The sequence below is a fragment of the Telmatherina bonti genome, assembly GCF_933228915.1.
Source record: "Telmatherina bonti genome assembly, chromosome: 23".
Taxonomy (NCBI): Eukaryota; Metazoa; Chordata; class Actinopteri; order Atheriniformes; family Telmatherinidae; genus Telmatherina; species Telmatherina bonti.
In genome coordinates this window covers 1,410,656-1,428,818 of record NC_136632.1, presented here as the reverse complement: position 1 = coordinate 1,428,818, position 18,163 = coordinate 1,410,656, and the positions used below count along the sequence as shown (strand labels likewise).

Here is an 18,163-nt window from a genome sequence, read left to right as displayed (position 1 = left end):
CCCCGCTTTACGTTTTAATCCGTTCGGTCGTAGTCCCGCTTTACGTTTTAAACCGTTCGGTCGTAGTCCCGCTTTATGTTTTAAACCGTTCCATCGTAGTCCCGCTTTACATTTTAAACCGTTCGGTCGTAGTCCCGCTTTATGTTTTAAACCGATCCGTCGTAACCCCGCTTTACGTTTTAAACAGTTCCGTCGTAGTCCCGCTTTACGTTTTAAACCGTTCCGTCGTAGTTCCGCTTTACGTTTTAAACTGTTCCAACGTAGTCCCACTTTACCTTTTAATCCGTTCCGTCTTCGTCCCGCTTTACGTTTTAATCCGTTCCGTTATAGTCCCGCTTTACGTTTTAATCCGTTCGGTCGTAGTCCCGCTTTACGTTTTAAACCGTTCGGTCGTAGTCCCGCTTTATGTTTTAAACCGTTCCATCGTAGTCCCGCTTTACGTTTTAAACCGTTCGGTCGTAGTCCCGCTTTATGTTTTAAACCGTTCCATCGTAGTCCCGCTTTACGTTTTAATCCGTTCCGTCGTAGTCCCGTGTTACGCTTTAATCCGTTCCGTCGTAGTCCCGCTTTACGCTTTAAGCCGTTCCGTCGTAGCCCCGCTTTACGTTTCAAACCGTTACGTCGTAGTCCCGTTTTACGTTTTAAACCGTTCCATCCTAGTCCCGTTTTATGTTTTAAAATGTTCCCTCATAGCCCCGCTTTACGTTTTAAACCGTTCCGTCGTAGCCCCGCTTTACGTTTTAATCCGTTCCATCGTAGCCCCGCTTTACGTTTTAAACTGTTCGGTCGTAGTCCCGCTTTACGTTTTAATCCGTTCCGTCGTAGTTCCGCGTTATGTTTAAAACCGTTCCGTCGTAATCCCGCTTTACGTTTTAAACCGTTCCATCATAGCCCCGCTTTACGTTTTAAACCGTTCCGTCGTAGTCCCGCTTTACGTTTTAAACTGTTCCATCGTAGCCCCGCTTTATGTTTTAATCCGTTCCGTTGTAGTCCCGTTTTACGTTTTAAAATGTTGCCTCATAGTCCCGCTTTACGTTTTAATCCGTTCCGTCGTAGTCCCGCTTTACGTTTTAATCCGTTCTGTCGTAGTCCCGCTTTACGTTTTAATCCGTTCCGTCGTAGTCCCGCTTTACGTTTTAATCCGTTCTGTCGTAGTCCCGCTTTACGTTTTAAACCGTTCCGTCGTAGTCCCGCATTACGTTTTAAAATGTTCCCTCATAGCCCCGCTTTACGTTTTAAACCGTTCCGTCGTAGCCCCGCTTTACGTTTTAATCCGTTCCGTCGTAGTCCCGCTTTACGTTTTAAACCGTTCCATCCTAGTCCCGTTTTACGTTTTAAAATGTTCCCTCATAGCCCCGCTTTACGTTTTAAACCGTTCCGTCATAGTCCCGTTTTACGTTTTAAAATGTTCCCTCATAGCCCCGCTTTACGTTTTAAGTCGTTCCGTCGTAGTCCCGCGTTACATTTTAAACCGTTGCGTCGTAGTCCCGCTTTACGCTTTAATCCGTTCCGTCATAGTCCCGATTTACGTTTTAATCCGTTCCGTCATCGTCCCGCTTTACGTTTAATCCGTTCCGTCGTAGTCCCGCGTTACGTTTTAGTCCGTTCTATCGTAGCCCCGCTTTATGTTTTAAACCGTTCCGTCATAGTCCCGTTTTACGTTTTAAAATGTTCCCTCATAGCCCCGCTTTACGTTTTAAACCGTTCCGTCGTAGCCCCGCTTTACGTGTTAAACCGTTCCGTCGTAGCCCCGCTTTACGTTTCAAACCGTTACGTCGTAGTCCCGCTTTATGTTTTAATCCGTTCTATCGTAGCCCCGCTTTATGTTTTAAACCGTTCCGTCATAGTCCCGTTTTACGTTTTAAAATGTTCCCTCATAGCCCCGCTTTACGTTTTAAACCGTTCTGTCGTAGCCCCGCTTTACGTTTTAATCCGTTCCGTCGTAGTCCCGCTTTACGTTTTAATCCGTTCCGTCGTAGTCCCGCTTTACGTTTTAATCCGTTCTGTCGTAGTCCTGCTTTACGTTTTAATCCGTTCCGTCGTAGTCCCGCTTCATGTTTTAAACAGTCACTTCGTAGCCCCGCTTTACGTTTTAAACAGTTCCGTCGTAGCCCCGCTTTACGTTTCAAACCGTTACGTCGTAGTCCCGTTTTACGTTTTAAACCGTTCCATACTAGTCCCGCTTTACGTTTTAATCCGTTCCACCGTAGCCCCGCTTTACGTTTTAAACCGTTCCGTCGTAGTCTCGCGTTACGTTTTAATCCGTTCCGTCGTAGTCCCGCGTTACGCTTTAAACCGTTTCGTCGTAGCCCCGCTTTACGTTTCAAACCGTTACGTCGTAGTCCCGTTTTACGTTTTAAACCGTTCCATCCTAGTCCCGTTTTACGTTTTAAAATGTTCCCTCATAGCCCCGCTTTACGTTTTAAACCGTTCCGTCATAGTCCCGTTTTACGTTTTAAAATGTTCCCTCATAGCCCCGCTTTACGTTTTAAGTCGTTCCGTCGTAGTCCCGCGTTACGTTTTAAACCGTTGCGTCGTAGTCCCGCTTTACGTTTTAATCCGTTCCGTCGTAGTCCCGCTTTACGTTTTAATCCGTTCCGTCGTAGTCCCGCTTTACGTTTTAATCCGTTCTGTCGTAGTCCTGCTTTACGTTTTAATCCGTTCCGTCGTAGTCCCGCTTCATGTTTTAAACAGTCACTTCGTAGCCCCGCTTTACGTTTTAAACAGTTCCGTCGTAGCCCCGCTTTACGTTTCAAACCGTTACGTCGTAGTCCCGTTTTACGTTTTAAACCGTTCCATACTAGTCCCGCTTTACGTTTTAATCCGTTCCACCGTAGCCCCGCTTTACGTTTTAAACCGTTCCGTCGTAGTCTCGCGTTACGTTTTAATCCGTTCCGTCGTAGTCCCGCGTTACGCTTTAAACCGTTTCGTCGTAGCCCCGCTTTACGTTTCAAACCGTTACGTCGTAGTCCCGTTTTACGTTTTAAACCGTTCCATCCTAGTCCCGTTTTACGTTTTAAAATGTTCCCTCATAGCCCCGCTTTACGTTTTAAACCGTTCCGTCATAGTCCCGTTTTACGTTTTAAAATGTTCCCTCATAGCCCCGCTTTACGTTTTAAGTCGTTCCGTCGTAGTCCCGCGTTACGTTTTAAACCGTTGCGTCGTAGTCCCGCTTTACGTTTTAATCCGTTCCGTCATAGTCCCGCTTTACGTTTTAAACCGTTCCGTCGTAGTTCTGCTTTACGTTTTAATGCGTTCCGTCGTAGTTCCGCGTTATGTTTAAAACCGTTCCGTCGTAATCCCGCTTTATGTTTTAAACCGTTCCATCATAGCCCCGCTTTATGTTTTAAACCGTTCCGTCGTAGTCCCGTTTTATGTTTTAAAATGTTCCCTCATAGCCCCGCTTTACGTTTTAAACCGTTCCGTCGTAGCCCCGCTTTACGTTTTACTCCGTTCCGTCGTAGTCCCGCTTTACGTTTTAAACCGTTCGGTCATAGTCCCGCTTTATGTTTTAAACAGTTCCATCGTAGTCCCGCTTTACGTTTTAATCCGTTCCACCGTAGCCCCGCTTTACGTTTTAAACCGTTCCGACGTAGCCCCGCTTTACGTTTTAAACCGTTCCGACGTAGTCCCGCTTTACGTTTTAAACCGTTCGGTCGTAGTCCCGCTTTATGTTTTAAACCGTTCCATCGTAGTCCCGCTTTACGTTTTAATCCGTTCCACCGTAGCCCCGCTTTACGTTTTAAACCGTTCCGTCGTAGTCCCGCGTTACGTTTTAATCCGTTCCGCCGTAGTCCCGCTTTACGTTTTGAACCGGTCCATCGTAGTCCCGCTTTATGTTTAAAACCGTTCCGTCGTAATCCCGCTTTACGTTTTAAACCGTTCCATCATAGCCCCGCTTTACGTTTTAAACCGTTCCGTCGTAGTCCCGCTTTACGTTTTAAACTGTTCCATCGTAGCCCCGCTTTATGTTTTAATCCGTTCCGTTGTAGTCCCGTTTTACGTTTTAAAATGTTGCCTCATAGTCCCGCTTTACGTTTTAATCCGTTCCGTCGTAGTCCCGCTTTACGTTTTAATCCGTTCTGTCGTAGTCCCGCTTTACGTTTTAATCCGTTCCGTCGTAGTCCCGCTTTACGTTTTAATCCGTTCTGTCGTAGTCCCGCTTTACGTTTTAAACCGTTCCGTCGTAGTCCCGCATTACGTTTTAAAATGTTCCCTCATAGCCCCGCTTTACGTTTTAAACCGTTCCGTCGTAGCCCCGCTTTACGTTTTAATCCGTTCCGTCGTAGTCCCGCTTTACGTTTTAAACCGTTCCATCCTAGTCCCGTTTTACGTTTTAAAATGTTCCCTCATAGCCCCGCTTTACGTTTTAAACCGTTCCGTCATAGTCCCGTTTTACGTTTTAAAATGTTCCCTCATAGCCCCGCTTTACGTTTTAAGTCGTTCCGTCGTAGTCCCGCGTTACATTTTAAACCGTTGCGTCGTAGTCCCGCTTTACGCTTTAATCCGTTCCGTCATAGTCCCGATTTACGTTTTAAACCGTTCCGTCGTAGTTCTGCTTTACCTTTTAATCCGTTCCGTCGTCGTCCCGCTTTACCTTTTAATCCGTTCCGTCATCGTCCCGCTTTACGTTTAATCCGTTCCGTCGTAGTCCCGCGTTACGTTTTAGTCCGTTCTATCGTAGCCCCGCTTTATGTTTTAAACCGTTCCGTCATAGTCCCGTTTTACGTTTTAAAATGTTCCCTCATAGCCCCGCTTTACGTTTTAAACCGTTCCGTCGTAGCCCCGCTTTACGTGTTAAACCGTTCCGTCGTAGCCCCGCTTTACGTTTCAAACCGTTACGTCGTAGTCCCGCTTTATGTTTTAATCCGTTCTATCGTAGCCCCGCTTTATGTTTTAAACCGTTCCGTCATAGTCCCGTTTTACGTTTTAAAATGTTCCCTCATAGCCCCGCTTTACGTTTTAAACCGTTCTGTCGTAGCCCCGCTTTACGTTTTAATCCGTTCCGTCGTAGTCCCGCTTTACGTTTTAATCCGTTCCGTCGTAGTCCCGCTTTACGTTTTAATCCGTTCTGTCGTAGTCCCGCTTTACGTTTTAATCCGTTCCGTCGTAGTCCCGCTTCATGTTTTAAACAGTCACTTCGTAGCCCCGCTTTACGTTTTAAACAGTTCCGTCGTAGCCCCGCTTTACGTTTCAAACCGTTACGTCGTAGTCCCGTTTTACGTTTTAAACCGTTCCATACTAGTCCCGCTTTACGTTTTAATCCGTTCCACCGTAGCCCCGCTTTACGTTTTAAACCGTTCCGTCGTAGTCTCGCGTTACGTTTTAATCCGTTCCGTCGTAGTCCCGCGTTACGCTTTAAACCGTTTCGTCGTAGCCCCGCTTTACGTTTCAAACCGTTACGTCGTAGTCCCGTTTTACGTTTTAAACCGTTCCATCCTAGTCCCGTTTTACGTTTTAAAATGTTCCCTCATAGCCCCGCTTTACGTTTTAAACCGTTCCGTCATAGTCCCGTTTTACGTTTTAAAATGTTCCCTCATAGCCCCGCTTTACGTTTTAAGTCGTTCCGTCGTAGTCCCGCGTTACGTTTTAAACCGTTGCGTCGTAGTCCCGCTTTACGTTTTAATCCGTTCCGTCATAGTCCCGCTTTACGTTTTAAACCGTTCCGTCGTAGTTCTGCTTTACGTTTTAATGCGTTCCGTCGTAGTTCCGCGTTATGTTTAAAACCGTTCCGTCGTAATCCCGCTTTATGTTTTAAACCGTTCCATCATAGCCCCGCTTTATGTTTTAAACCGTTCCGTCGTAGTCCCGTTTTATGTTTTAAAATGTTCCCTCATAGCCCCGCTTTACGTTTTAAACCGTTCCGTCGTAGCCCCGCTTTACGTTTTACTCCGTTCCGTCGTAGTCCCGCTTTACGTTTTAAACCGTTCGGTCATAGTCCCGCTTTATGTTTTAAACAGTTCCATCGTAGTCCCGCTTTACGTTTTAATCCGTTCCACCGTAGCCCCGCTTTACGTTTTAAACCGTTCCGACGTAGCCCCGCTTTACGTTTTAAACCGTTCCGACGTAGTCCCGCTTTACGTTTTAAACCGTTCGGTCGTAGTCCCGCTTTATGTTTTAAACCGTTCCATCGTAGTCCCGCTTTACGTTTTAATCCGTTCCACCGTAGCCCCGCTTTACGTTTTAAACCGTTCCGTCGTAGTCCCGCGTTACGTTTTAATCCGTTCCGCCGTAGTCCCGCTTTACGTTTTGAACCGGTCCATCGTAGTCCCGCTTTATGTTTCGGCTCGTCGTCCTGTTGGAAGGTGGACCTTCGCCTCAGTCACAAGTCTTTTCCAGACTCAAGCAGGTTTTACTCCAACATGGCGCTTTAATTGGCTCCATCCATCTTCCCATCCACTCCGACCACCTTCCCTGTCCCTACTGAAGAGACGCCCCCCAGAGCATGATGCTACCACCACCATGCGTTACAGTGGGGACGGTGTGTTCAGGGTGATCTGTAATGTTTCCGCCACACACAACGTTTTGTATTTAAGCCAAAAAGTGACCAGAGCAGCTTCTTCCACATGTTAGCTGAGTCCCCACATGGCTTCTGGCAAACTGCAAACGGGACTTCTTCTGGTTTTAACAACTGTTTTCTTCTCGCCACTCTTACATAAAGGCCAGATTTGTGGCGAGCACGCCCAGTAGTTGTCCTGTGGACAGATTCCCCACCTGAGCTGTGGATCTCTGCAGTTGGTCCAGAGTCACCATGGGCCTCTTGGCTGCATCTCCTGTCAGCGCTCTCCTTGTTCGACCTGGAAGTTTAGGTGGATGGACGAGTCTTGGTAGGTTTGGCGTTCTCTTTCCACGTCTGGATGATGGACTGAACAGCGCTCTGTGAGATGTTCAAAGCTTGGGAAATGTTTTTATTGCCTAACCCTGCTCCACAACGTCTCCACAACTTGTTTTCTGACCTGCCTGGTGTGTTCCTTGGACCTCATGGTCTGTTTGCTCCCCAACATCCTCCTAACAAACCTCTGAGGCGTCGCAGAACATCTGGATCTGTACTGGGATCAGATTACACTCAGGTGGACTCTATGTAGTCATGAGGCCAACATTCAGCAGTCATCAGGCAACCTCTGCAGGCAACTGGTTGCACTAAGACAAAAGGGGGCTGAATGCTTTTGCCCACTGCACTTTTCAGCTTTTTATTTGTGAAAAAAAAGTAATTTTCTTTGTACTTCACCACTGTGTGAGACTTTGTGTTGGTCTTTCACATAAAATTCCAGTGATTTATATTCATGGCGTGGAATGTGTGGAAAAGTTCAGGGGGTATGAATATTTTTACAAGTCACTGTAACTGCCTGGGTGACTTCAGGCAGTAGAATAATAGAGTATTATAATAATCCTCAGAAGGAGAGTACAACAATGAAGTGGTTTTGTTTTGTTTTTAACATAAAAAGAATCAATAACTGAGAGTCCAATGTTGTTCTTGCTGACAGGACCGACCAGCGTTTCCACCAACCAGCGCTGCAATATGCAGGGACAGACGATGGACAGAGTATCTGTTTTTTTTATTTCTTGCAGTGTCTGTAACAAAACTCTGAAAGTTCTGGAAAGATTTGGATAAAACTACCTGGAAAAGCCATAAATGACATCAGCAACCAGGTTGTGCGTGTGATTCGGATCACCGTCTAGGTCCAGGACTTTCCGAAAGTTTTCTTTACAACAGGCAGATAATTCAGCCAACCGAGCTTCAAATCACCGACAGGAAAATAAAAACACGACCAGGTGATGTCAGGCTAGATGTCTGATGATCATGTTCATTTTCTAGATCTGGTGACCCAGAACTGGGCCTGGAACCCAGGTGGGCCTTTTGGCTTTTTCTCAGGTAAGTGACCGGACGGGTGTATAAGCAGACTTCGTCATGATTCAGCAACAGAAATAAAGCTGAACCGAATTTGATTCTGATGGTGACGTAGTGAACAGTGACAATTACACAGTCGTTCTTCTCTCAGTGGTTCGGGACAGTGTTCAGGGCTGTGAGACATCCAGCACCGGCACCAGAACCCAATTCTGGACCAGGTTATTGACAGTCCCATTTTTCAAGTCAACTTTGAGTTTATCAGAGAACAAAATCCAGTTTATTATTAAAAATAATAAGATGTTGTCAAATATGGTATTGAGCTGCTGAAGCAGATTAGCTATAGGTGAAGTTATGTTGGGATGTCTCAGTAAAAACAGCTCTTCTGATCCAGCAGGAATCAGCTGCAGCACCACAGACTGAACAGAAGATTTCATTCATGAATACCTACAGCAGTCAACCAATAACGGACGAGTTCAGTTCATCACAAAACCTAAACAGAGATACGAGATGCGCTCAGATCAGATTAAACACAACCCTCAGCACCATGCAGATGTTTTCTTCAGCATCCTGCCACTCAGCACACTTCTACATCCAGCCAGCGAGGAATGCTGCAGGACACTCAGCATCTCACCTGGGCAGCGTTTACAGGAGCTCATGTTAGAGCTCCACCACACTGATCCTGGTTCAGCTTGGTCAACTTACTCAGTAAACATACAAAACATGTAACTGTGATAGACACATGACTTCCTCCGCCCAATACCCCGTGTTCCCTCTCTGCCATACACACCAACATCATGTTGCTCCACGTGCTTTCTCTGCAGACACAAAGTGAATGAGCTTAAAGCCACTGGTGATGGTCCTTACCCAGTTCATTGAGGCTCTGAGCAGCCTTGGTGATCTCCCTGCTGCCCCCCTGCAGCTGACCCTGCAGTCTCTTACTCAGGTACAGGATGCGAATGATCCTCCGCAGCAAGTCGCAGGCCACCTGCATCATAACCACAAACAAGAGTCAGAGCTGCAACCCATAGCTCATAGACGTGTGTAACACACAGGCCCAGGTAACGTTCTACACCACCGAATTATCATCCAATCAGAAGGAGCCAAAGATCAACAAGTGATGAGCTGTAACATAATGGTTCTCCATAGCTGGAAAAAAGCCAGGACATTTCTGATGAAGCAATATTTGCACAGGACACCAGATCGATCGCTAAAATCTAAACGCCGACATCAATGTCACATTTGTTTGTGTCAATCCGGGACTAACTAAAAACATCGGATTCTGTCTGCGGGAAAGAATCCGATGTCCTGCAAACATCACGTCTGCATGGAAACGTCACGTCTGCATGGAAACGTCACGTCTGCATGGAAACGTCATTCTCCGGGGAAACGTCACGTCCTCATTGAAACGTCACGTCTCCGTGGAAACGTCACGTCTCCGGGGAAACGTCACGTCTGCATGGAAATGTCATTCTCCGGGGAAACGTCACGTCTGCATGGAAACGTCACGTCTCCGGGGAAACGTCACGTCTCCGGGGAAACGTCACGTCTCCGGGGAAACGTCACGTCTGCATGGAAACGTCACGTCTGCATGGAAACGTCACGTCTCCGGGAAAATGTCACGTCTGCATGGAAACATCACGTCTCCGGGGAAATGTCACGTCTGCACAGAAACGTCACGTCTCCGGGGAAACGTCACGTCTCCGGGGAAAAGTCACGTCTGCATGGAAACGTCACGTCTGTGTGGAAACGTCACGTCTCCGGGGAAACGTCACGTCTCCGGGGAAACGTCACGTCTCCGGGGAAAAGTCACGTCTCCGGGGAAAAGTCACGTCTGCATGGAAACGTCACGTCTGCATGGAAACGTCACGTCTCCGGGGAAACGTCACGTCTCCGGGGAAACGTCACGTCTGCATGGAAACGTCACGTCTCCGGGGAAACGTCACGTCTCCGGGGAAACGTCACGTCTCAGGGGAAACGTCATGTCTGCATGGAAACGTCACGTCTCCGGGGAAATGTCACGTCTGCATGGAAATGTCACGTCTGCATGGAAACGTCACATCTCCGGGGAAATGTCACGTCTCCGGGAAAATGTCACGTCTCCGGGGAAAAGTCACGTCTCCGGGGAAAAGTCACGTCTGCATGGAAACGTCACGTCTCCGGGGAAACGTCACGTCTCCGGGGAAACGTCACGTCTGCATGGAAACGTCACGTCTCCGGGGAAACGTCACGTCTCCGGGGAAACGTCACGTCTCAGGGGAAACGTCATGTCTGCATGGAAACGTCACGTCTCCGGGGAAATGTCACGTCTGCATGGAAATGTCACGTCTGCATGGAAACGTCACATCTCCGGGCAAATGTCACGTCTGCATGGAAACATCACTTCTCCGGGGAAATGTCACGTCTGCATGGAAACATCACGTCTCCGGGGAAATGTCACGTCTGCATGGAAACATCACGTCTCCGGGGAAATGTCACGTCTGCATAGAAACGTCACGTCTCCGGGGAAATGTCACGTCTGCATAGAAACGTCACGTCTCCGGGGAAATGTCACGTCTCCGGGTAAACGTCACGTCTCCGGGGAAATGTCACGTCTCCGGGTAAACGTCACGTCTCCGGGAAAATGTCACGTCTCCGGGGAAATGTCACGTCTGCATGGAAACGTCACGTCTGCATGGAAACGTCACGTCTCCATGGAAACGTCACGTCTGCATGGAAACATCACGTCTCCGGGGAAATGTCACGTCTGTATGAAACGTCACGTCTGCATGGAAACGTCACGTCTGTATGAAACGTCACGTCTGCATGGAAACGTCACGTCTCCGGGGAAAAGTCACGTCTCCGGGGAAATGTCACGTCTGCATGGAAACGTCACGTCTCCGGGAAAACGTCACGTCTCCGGGAAAACGTCACGTCTCCGGGGAAAAGTCACGTCTGCATGGAAACGTCATGTCTCTGGGGAAACGTCACGTCTCCGGGGAAACGTCACGTCTGCATGGAAACGTCACGTCTCCGGGGAAACGTCACGTCTGCATGGAAACATCACGTCTGCATGGAAACATCACGTCTGCATGGAAACGTCACGTCTGCATAGAAACGTCACGTCTCCGGGGAAACGTCACGTCTCCGGGGAAATGTCACGTCTCCGGGGAAACGTCACGTCTCCGGGAAAAAGTCACGTCTGCATGGAAACGTCACGTCTGCATGGAAACGTCACGTCTGCATGGAAACGTCACGTCTCCGGGGAAAAGTCACGTCTCCGGGGAAAAGTCACGTCTGCATGGAAACGTCACGTCTGCATGGAAACGTCACGTCTCCGGGAAAACGTCACGTCTCCGGGGAAACGTCATGTCTCCGGGGAAACGTCACGTCTGCATGGAAACGTCACGTCTCTGGGGAAACGTCATGTCTCCGGGGAAACGTCACGTCTGCATGGAAACGTCACGTCTCCGGGGAAACGTCACGTCTCCGGGGAAACGTCACGTCTGCATGGAAACGTCACGTCTGCATGGAAACGTCACGTCTCCGGGGAAATATCACGTCTGCATGGAAATGTCACGTCTGCATGGAAACGTCACGTCTCCGGGGAAACGTCACGTCTGCATGGAAACATCACGTCTCCGGGGAAATGTCACGTCTGCATGGAAACATCACGTCTCCGGGTAAATGTCACGTCTGCATAGAAACGTCACGTCTCCGGGGAAATGTCACGTCTCCGGGGAAACGTCACGTCTCCGGGGAAACGTCACGTCTGCATGGAAACGTCACGTCTGCATGGAAACGTCACGTCTCCGGGAAAATGTCACGTCTCCGGGGAAATGTCACGTCTGCATGGAAACGTCACGTCTGCATGGAAACGTCACGTCTCCGGGGAAATGTCACGTCTCCGGGGAAATGTCACGTCTGCATGGAAAAGTCACGTCTCCATGGAAACGTCACGTCTGCATGGAAACGTCACGTCTGCATGGAAACGTCATGTCTGCATGGAAACATCACGTCTCCGGGGAAATGTCACGTCTGCATGGAAACGTCACGTCTGCATGGAAACGTCACGTCTCCGGGGGAAAGTCACGTCTGCATGGAAACGTCACGTCTGCATGGAAACGTCACGTCTGCATGGAAACGTCACGTCTCCGGGGAAACGTCACGTCTGCATGGAAACGCCACGTCTCCGGGTAAACATCACGTCTGCATGGAAACGTCACGTCTCCGGGGAAACGTCACGTCTCCGGGGAAACGTCACGTCTGCATGGAAACGTCACGTCTCCGGGGAAACGTCACGTCTCAGGGGAAACGTCACGTCTGCATGGAAACGTCACGTCTGCATGGAAACGTCACGTCTCCGGGGAAATGTCACGTCTGCATGGAAATGTCACGTCTGCATGGAAACGTCACGTCTCCGGGGAAACGTCACGTCTGCATGGAAACATCACGTCTCCGGGTAAACATCACGTCTGCATGGAAACGTCACGTCTCCGGGGAAACGTCACGTCTCCGGGGAAAAGTCACGTCTGCATGGAAACGTCACGTCTCTGGGGAAACGTCACGTCTCCGGGGAAACGTCACGTCTGCATGGAAACGTCACGTCTGCATGGAAACGTCACGTCTGCATGGAAACGTCACGTCTGCATGGAAACGTCACGTCTCCGGGGAAATGTCACGTCTGCATGGAAATGTCACGTCTGCATGGAAACGTCACGTCTCCGGGGAAATGTCACGTCTCCGGGGAAATGTCACGTCTCCGGGGAAACGTCACGTCTGCATGGAAACGTCACGTCTGCATGGAAACGTCACGTCTCCGGGAAAATGTCACGTCTGCATGGAAACGTCACGTCTCCATGGAAACGTCACGTCTCCGGGGAAACGTCACGTCTCCGGGGAAACGTCACGTCTGCATGGAAACGTCACGTCTCCGGGGAAACGTCACGTCTGCATGGAAACGTCACGTCTGCATGGAAACGTCACGTCTGCATGGAAACGTCACGTCTCCGGGAAAATGTCACGTCTGCATGGAAACGTCACGTCTCCATGGAAACGTCACGTCTCCGGGGAAACGTCACGTCTCCGGGGAAACGTCACGTCTGCATGGAAACGTCACGTCTCCGGGGAAACGTCACGTCTGCATGGAAACGTCACGTCTGCATGGAAACGTCACGTCTGCATGGAAACGTCACGTCTCCGGGAAAATGTCACGTCTGCAGGGAAACATCACGTCTGCAGGGAAACATCACGTCTCCGGGGAAATGTCACGTCTGCATAGAAACATCACGTCTCCGGGAAAACGTCACGTCTCCGGGGAAACGTCACGTCTCCGGGGAAACGTCACGTCTCCGGGAAAACGTCACGTCTGCATGGAAACGTCACGTCTCCGGGGAAACGTCACGTCTCCAGGGAAAAGTCACGTCTGCATGGAAACGTCACGTCTCCGGGAAAATGTCACGTCTGCATGGAAACGTCACGTCTCCGGGGAAATGTCACGTCTGCATGGAAATGTCACGTCTGCATGGAAGGGTCACGTCTCCGGGCAAATGTCACGTCTGCATGGAAACATCACGTCTCCGGGGAAATGTCACGTCTGCATGGAAACATCACGTCTCCGGGGAAATGTCACGTCTGCATGGAAACATCACGTCTCCGGGGAAATGTCACGTCTCCGGGAAAATGTCAATTCTCCGGGGAAATGTCACGTCTGCATGGAAACGTCACGTCTGCATGGAAACGTCATGTCTCCATGGAAACATCACGTCTGCATGGAAACATCACGTCTCCGGGGAAATGTCACGTCTGCATGGAAACGTCACGTCTGCATGGAAACGTCACGTCTCCGGGTAAACGTCACGTCTGCATGGAAACGTCACGTCTGCATGGAAACATCACGTCTGCATGGAAACATCACGTCTCCGGGGAAATGTCACGTCTGCATGGAAATGTCACGTCTGCATGGAAACGTCACGTCTCCGGGGAAACGTCACGTCTGCATGGAAACATCACGTCTCCGGGGAAATGTCACGTCTGCATGGAAACATCACGTCTCCGGGGAAATGTCACGTCTGCATAGAAACGTCACGTCTCCGGGGAAATGTCACGTCTCCGGGGAAACGTCACGTCTCCGGGGAAACGTCACGTCTGCATGGAAACGTCACGTCTGCATGGAAACGTCACGTCTCCGGGAAAATGTCAAGTCTCCGGGGAAATGTCACGTCTGCATGGAAACGTCACGTCTGCATGGAAACGTCACGTCTCCGGGAAAATGTCACGTCTCCGGGGAAATGTCACGTCTGCATGGAAACGTCACGTCTGCATGGAAACGTCACGTCTCCATGGAAACGTCACGTCTGCATGGAAATGTCACGTCTGCATGGAAACGTCATGTCTGCATGGAAACATCACGTCTCCGGGGAAATGTCACGTCTGCATAGAAACGTCACGTCTGCATGGGAACGTCACGTCTCCATGGAAACGTCACGTCTGCATGGAAACGTCACGTCTCCGGGGAAAAGTCACGTCTCCGGGGAAAAGTCACGTCTGCATGGAAACGTCACGTCTGCATGGAAACGTCACGTCTCCGGGGAAACGTCACGTCCACATGGAAACGCCACGTCCACATGGAAACGTCACGTCTCCGGGTAAACGTCACGTCTGCATGGAAACGTCACGTCTGCATGGAAACGTCACGTCTGCGGGAAACGTCACGTCTGCGGGAAAACGTCACGTCTGCATGGAAACGTCACGTCTGCATGGAAACGTCACGTCTCCGGGGAAACGTCACGTCTCCAGGGAAATGTCACGTCTGCATGGAAACGTCACGTCTCCGGTGAAACATCACGTCTGCATGGAAACGTCCTGTCTGCATGGAAACGTCACGTCTGCATGGAAACGTCACGTCTCCGGGAAAATGTCACGTCTGCATGGAAACGTCACGTCTGCATGGAAACGTCACGTCTCCGGGAAAATGTCACGTCTGCATGGAAACGTCACGTCTGCATGGAAACGTCACGTCTCCGGGAAAATGTCACGTCTGCATGGAAACGTCACGTCTCCGGGAAAATGTCACGTCTGCAGGGAAACGTCACGTCTCCGGGGAAATGTCACGTCTGCATAGAAACGTCACGTCTGCATGGAAACGTCACGTCTGCATGGAAACGTCACGTCTGCATGGAAACGTCACGTCTCCGGGAAAACGTCACGTCTCCGGGAAAACGTCACGTCTCCGGGAAAACGTCACGTCTCCGGGGAAACGTCACGTCTCCGGGGAAACGTCACGTCTCCAGGGAAATGTCATGTCTGCATGGAAACGTCACGTCTCCGGGGAAACATCACGTCTGCATGGAAACGTCCTGTCTGCATGGAAACGTCACGTCTGCATGGAAACGTCACGTCTCCGGGAAAATGTCACGTCTGCATGGAAACGTCACGTCTGCATGGAAACGTCACGTCTCCGGGAAAATGTCACGTCTGCATGGAAACGTCACGTCTGCATGGAAACGTCACGTCTCCGGGAAAATGTCACGTCTGCATGGAAACGTCACGTCTCCGGGAAAATGTCACGTCTGCAGGGAAACGTCACGTCTCCGGGGAAATGTCACGTCTGCATAGAAACGTCACGTCTGCATGGAAACGTCACGTCTGCATGGAAACGTCACGTCTGCATGGAAACGTCACGTCTCCGGGAAAACGTCACGTCTCCGGGAAAACGTCACGTCTCCGGGGAAACGTCACGTCTCCGGGTAAAAGTCACGTCTCCGGGGAAAAGTCACGACTGCATGGAAACGTCACGTCTCCGGGGAAAAGTCACGTCTGCATGGAAACGTCACGTCTGCATGGAAACGTCACGTCTGCATGGAAACGTCACGTCTGCATGGAAACGTCACGTCTCCGGGGAAACGTCACGTCTCCGGGGAAACGTCACGTCTGCATGGAAACGTCACGTCTCTGGGGAAACGTCACGTCTCCGGGGAAACGTCACGTCTGCATGGAAACGTCACGTCTGCATGGAAACGTCACGTCTCCGGGGAAATGTCACGTCTGCATGGAAATGTCACGTCTGCATGGAAACGTCACGTCTCCGGGGAAATGTCACGTCTCCGGGGAAATGTCACGTCTCCGGGGAAACGTCACGTCTGCATGGAAACGTCACGTCTGCATGGAAACGTCACGTCTCCGGGAAAATGTCACGTCTGCATGGAAACGTCACGTCTCCATGGAAACGTCACGTCTCCGGGGAAACGTCACGTCTCCGGGGAAACGTCACGTCTCCGGGAAAACGTCACGTCTGCATGGAAACGTCACGTCTCCGGGGAAACGTCACGTCTCCGGGGAAACGTCACGTCTGCATGGAAACGTCACGTCTCCGGGGAAACGTCACGTCTGCATGGAAACGTCACGTCTGCATGGAAACGTCACGTCTGCATGGAAACGTCACGTCTCCGGGAAAATGTCACGTCTGCAGGGAAACATAACGTCTGCAGGGAAACATCACGTCTCCGGGGAAATGTCACGTCTGCATAGAAACATCACGTCTCCGGGAAAACGTCACGTCTCCGGGGAAATGTCACGTCTCCGGGGAAACGTCACGTCTGCATGGAAACGTCACGTCTGCATGGAAACGTCACGTCTCCGGGAAAATGTCACGTCTGCATGGAAACGTCACGTCTGCATGGAAACATTACGTCTCCGGGGAAATGTCACGTCTGCATAGAAACGTCACGTCTCCGGGGAAATGTCACGTCTGCATAGAAACGTCACGTCTGCATAGAAACGTCACGTCTCCGGGGAAACGTCACGTCTCCGGGAAAAAGTCACGTCTGCATGGAAACGTCACGTCTCCGGGGAAAAGTCACGTCTCCGGGGAAACGTCACGTCTGCATGGAAACGTCACGTCTCTGGGGAAACGTCACGTCTCTGGGGAAACGTCACGTCTGCATGGAAACATCACGTCTCCGGGGAAATGTCACGTCTGCATAGAAACGTCACGTCTCCGGGAAAATGTCACGTCTCCGGGGAAACGTCACGTCTCCGGGGAAACGTCACGTCTGCATGGAAACGTCACGTCTGCATGGAAACGTCACGTCTCCGGGAAAATGTCACGTCTGCATGGAAACGTCACGTCTGCATGGAAACATTACGTCTCCGGGGAAATGTCACGTCTGCATAGAAACGTCACGTCTGCATGGAAACGTCACGTCTCCATGGAAAAGTCACGTCTGCATGGAAACGTCACGTCTGCATGGAAACGTCACGTCTCCGGGGAAAAGTCACGTCTGCATGGAAACGTCACGTCTGCATGGAAATGTCACGTCTCCGGGAAAATGTCACGTCTGCATGGAAACGTCACGTCTCCGGGAAAATGTCACGTCTGCATGGAAACGTCACGTCTGCATGGAAACGTCACGTCTGCATGGAAACGTCACGTCTGCATGGAAACGTCACGTCTGCATGGAAACATCACGTCTCCGGGGAAATGTCACGTCTGCATAGAAACGTCACGTCTGCATGGAAACGTCACGTCTCCATGGAAAAGTCACGTCTGCATGGAAACGTCACGTCTGCATGGAAACGTCACGTCTCCGGGAAAAAGTCACGTCTCCGGGGAAAAGTCACGTCTGCATGGAAACGTCACGTCTGCATTGAAACGTCACGTCTCCGGGGAAACGTCACGTCTCCGGGAAAAAGTCACGTCTGCATGGAAACGTCACGTCTCCGGGGAAAAGTCACGTCTCCGGGGAAAAGTCACGTCTCCGGGGAAACGTCACGTCTGCATGGAAACGTCACGTCTCTGGGGAAACGTCACGTCTCTGGGGAAACGTCACGTCTGCATGGAAACATCACGTCTCCGGGGAAATGTCACGTCTGCATAGAAACGTCACGTCTCCGGGAAAATGTCACGTCTCCGGGGAAACGTCACGTCTCCGGGGAAACGTCACGTCTGCATGGAAACGTCACGTCTGCATGGAAACGTCACGTCTCCGGGAAAATGTCACGTCTGCATGGAAACGTCACGTCTGCATGGAAACATTACGTCTCCGGGGAAATGTCACGTCTGCATAGAAACGTCACGTCTCCGGGGAAATGTCACGTCTGCATAGAAACGTCACGTCTGCATAGAAACGTCACGTCTCCGGGGAAACGTCACGTCTCCGGGAAAAAGTCACGTCTGCATGGAAACGTCACGTCTCCGGGGAAAAGTCACGTCTCCGGGGAAACGTCACGTCTGCATGGAAACGTCACGTCTCTGGGGAAACGTCACGTCTCTGGGGAAACGTCACGTCTGCATGGAAACATCACGTCTCCGGGGAAATGTCACGTCTGCATAGAAAC

General features: G+C 50.4%; 1 protein-coding gene across 1 annotated transcript in view; it reads right to left on the bottom strand.

Annotated features, from left to right (window-relative positions):
* cog5 (component of oligomeric golgi complex 5) overlaps positions 1-18,163 on the bottom strand; it is a 302,838-nt gene that overhangs the window by 139,759 nt on the left and 144,916 nt on the right. Inside the window, exon 6 of the mRNA XM_079262900.1 lies at positions 8,714-8,834. Within this exon, the coding sequence (XP_079119026.1) occupies positions 8,714-8,834 (121 nt within the window). The remainder of the gene's footprint in view (positions 1-8,713; positions 8,835-18,163) is intronic.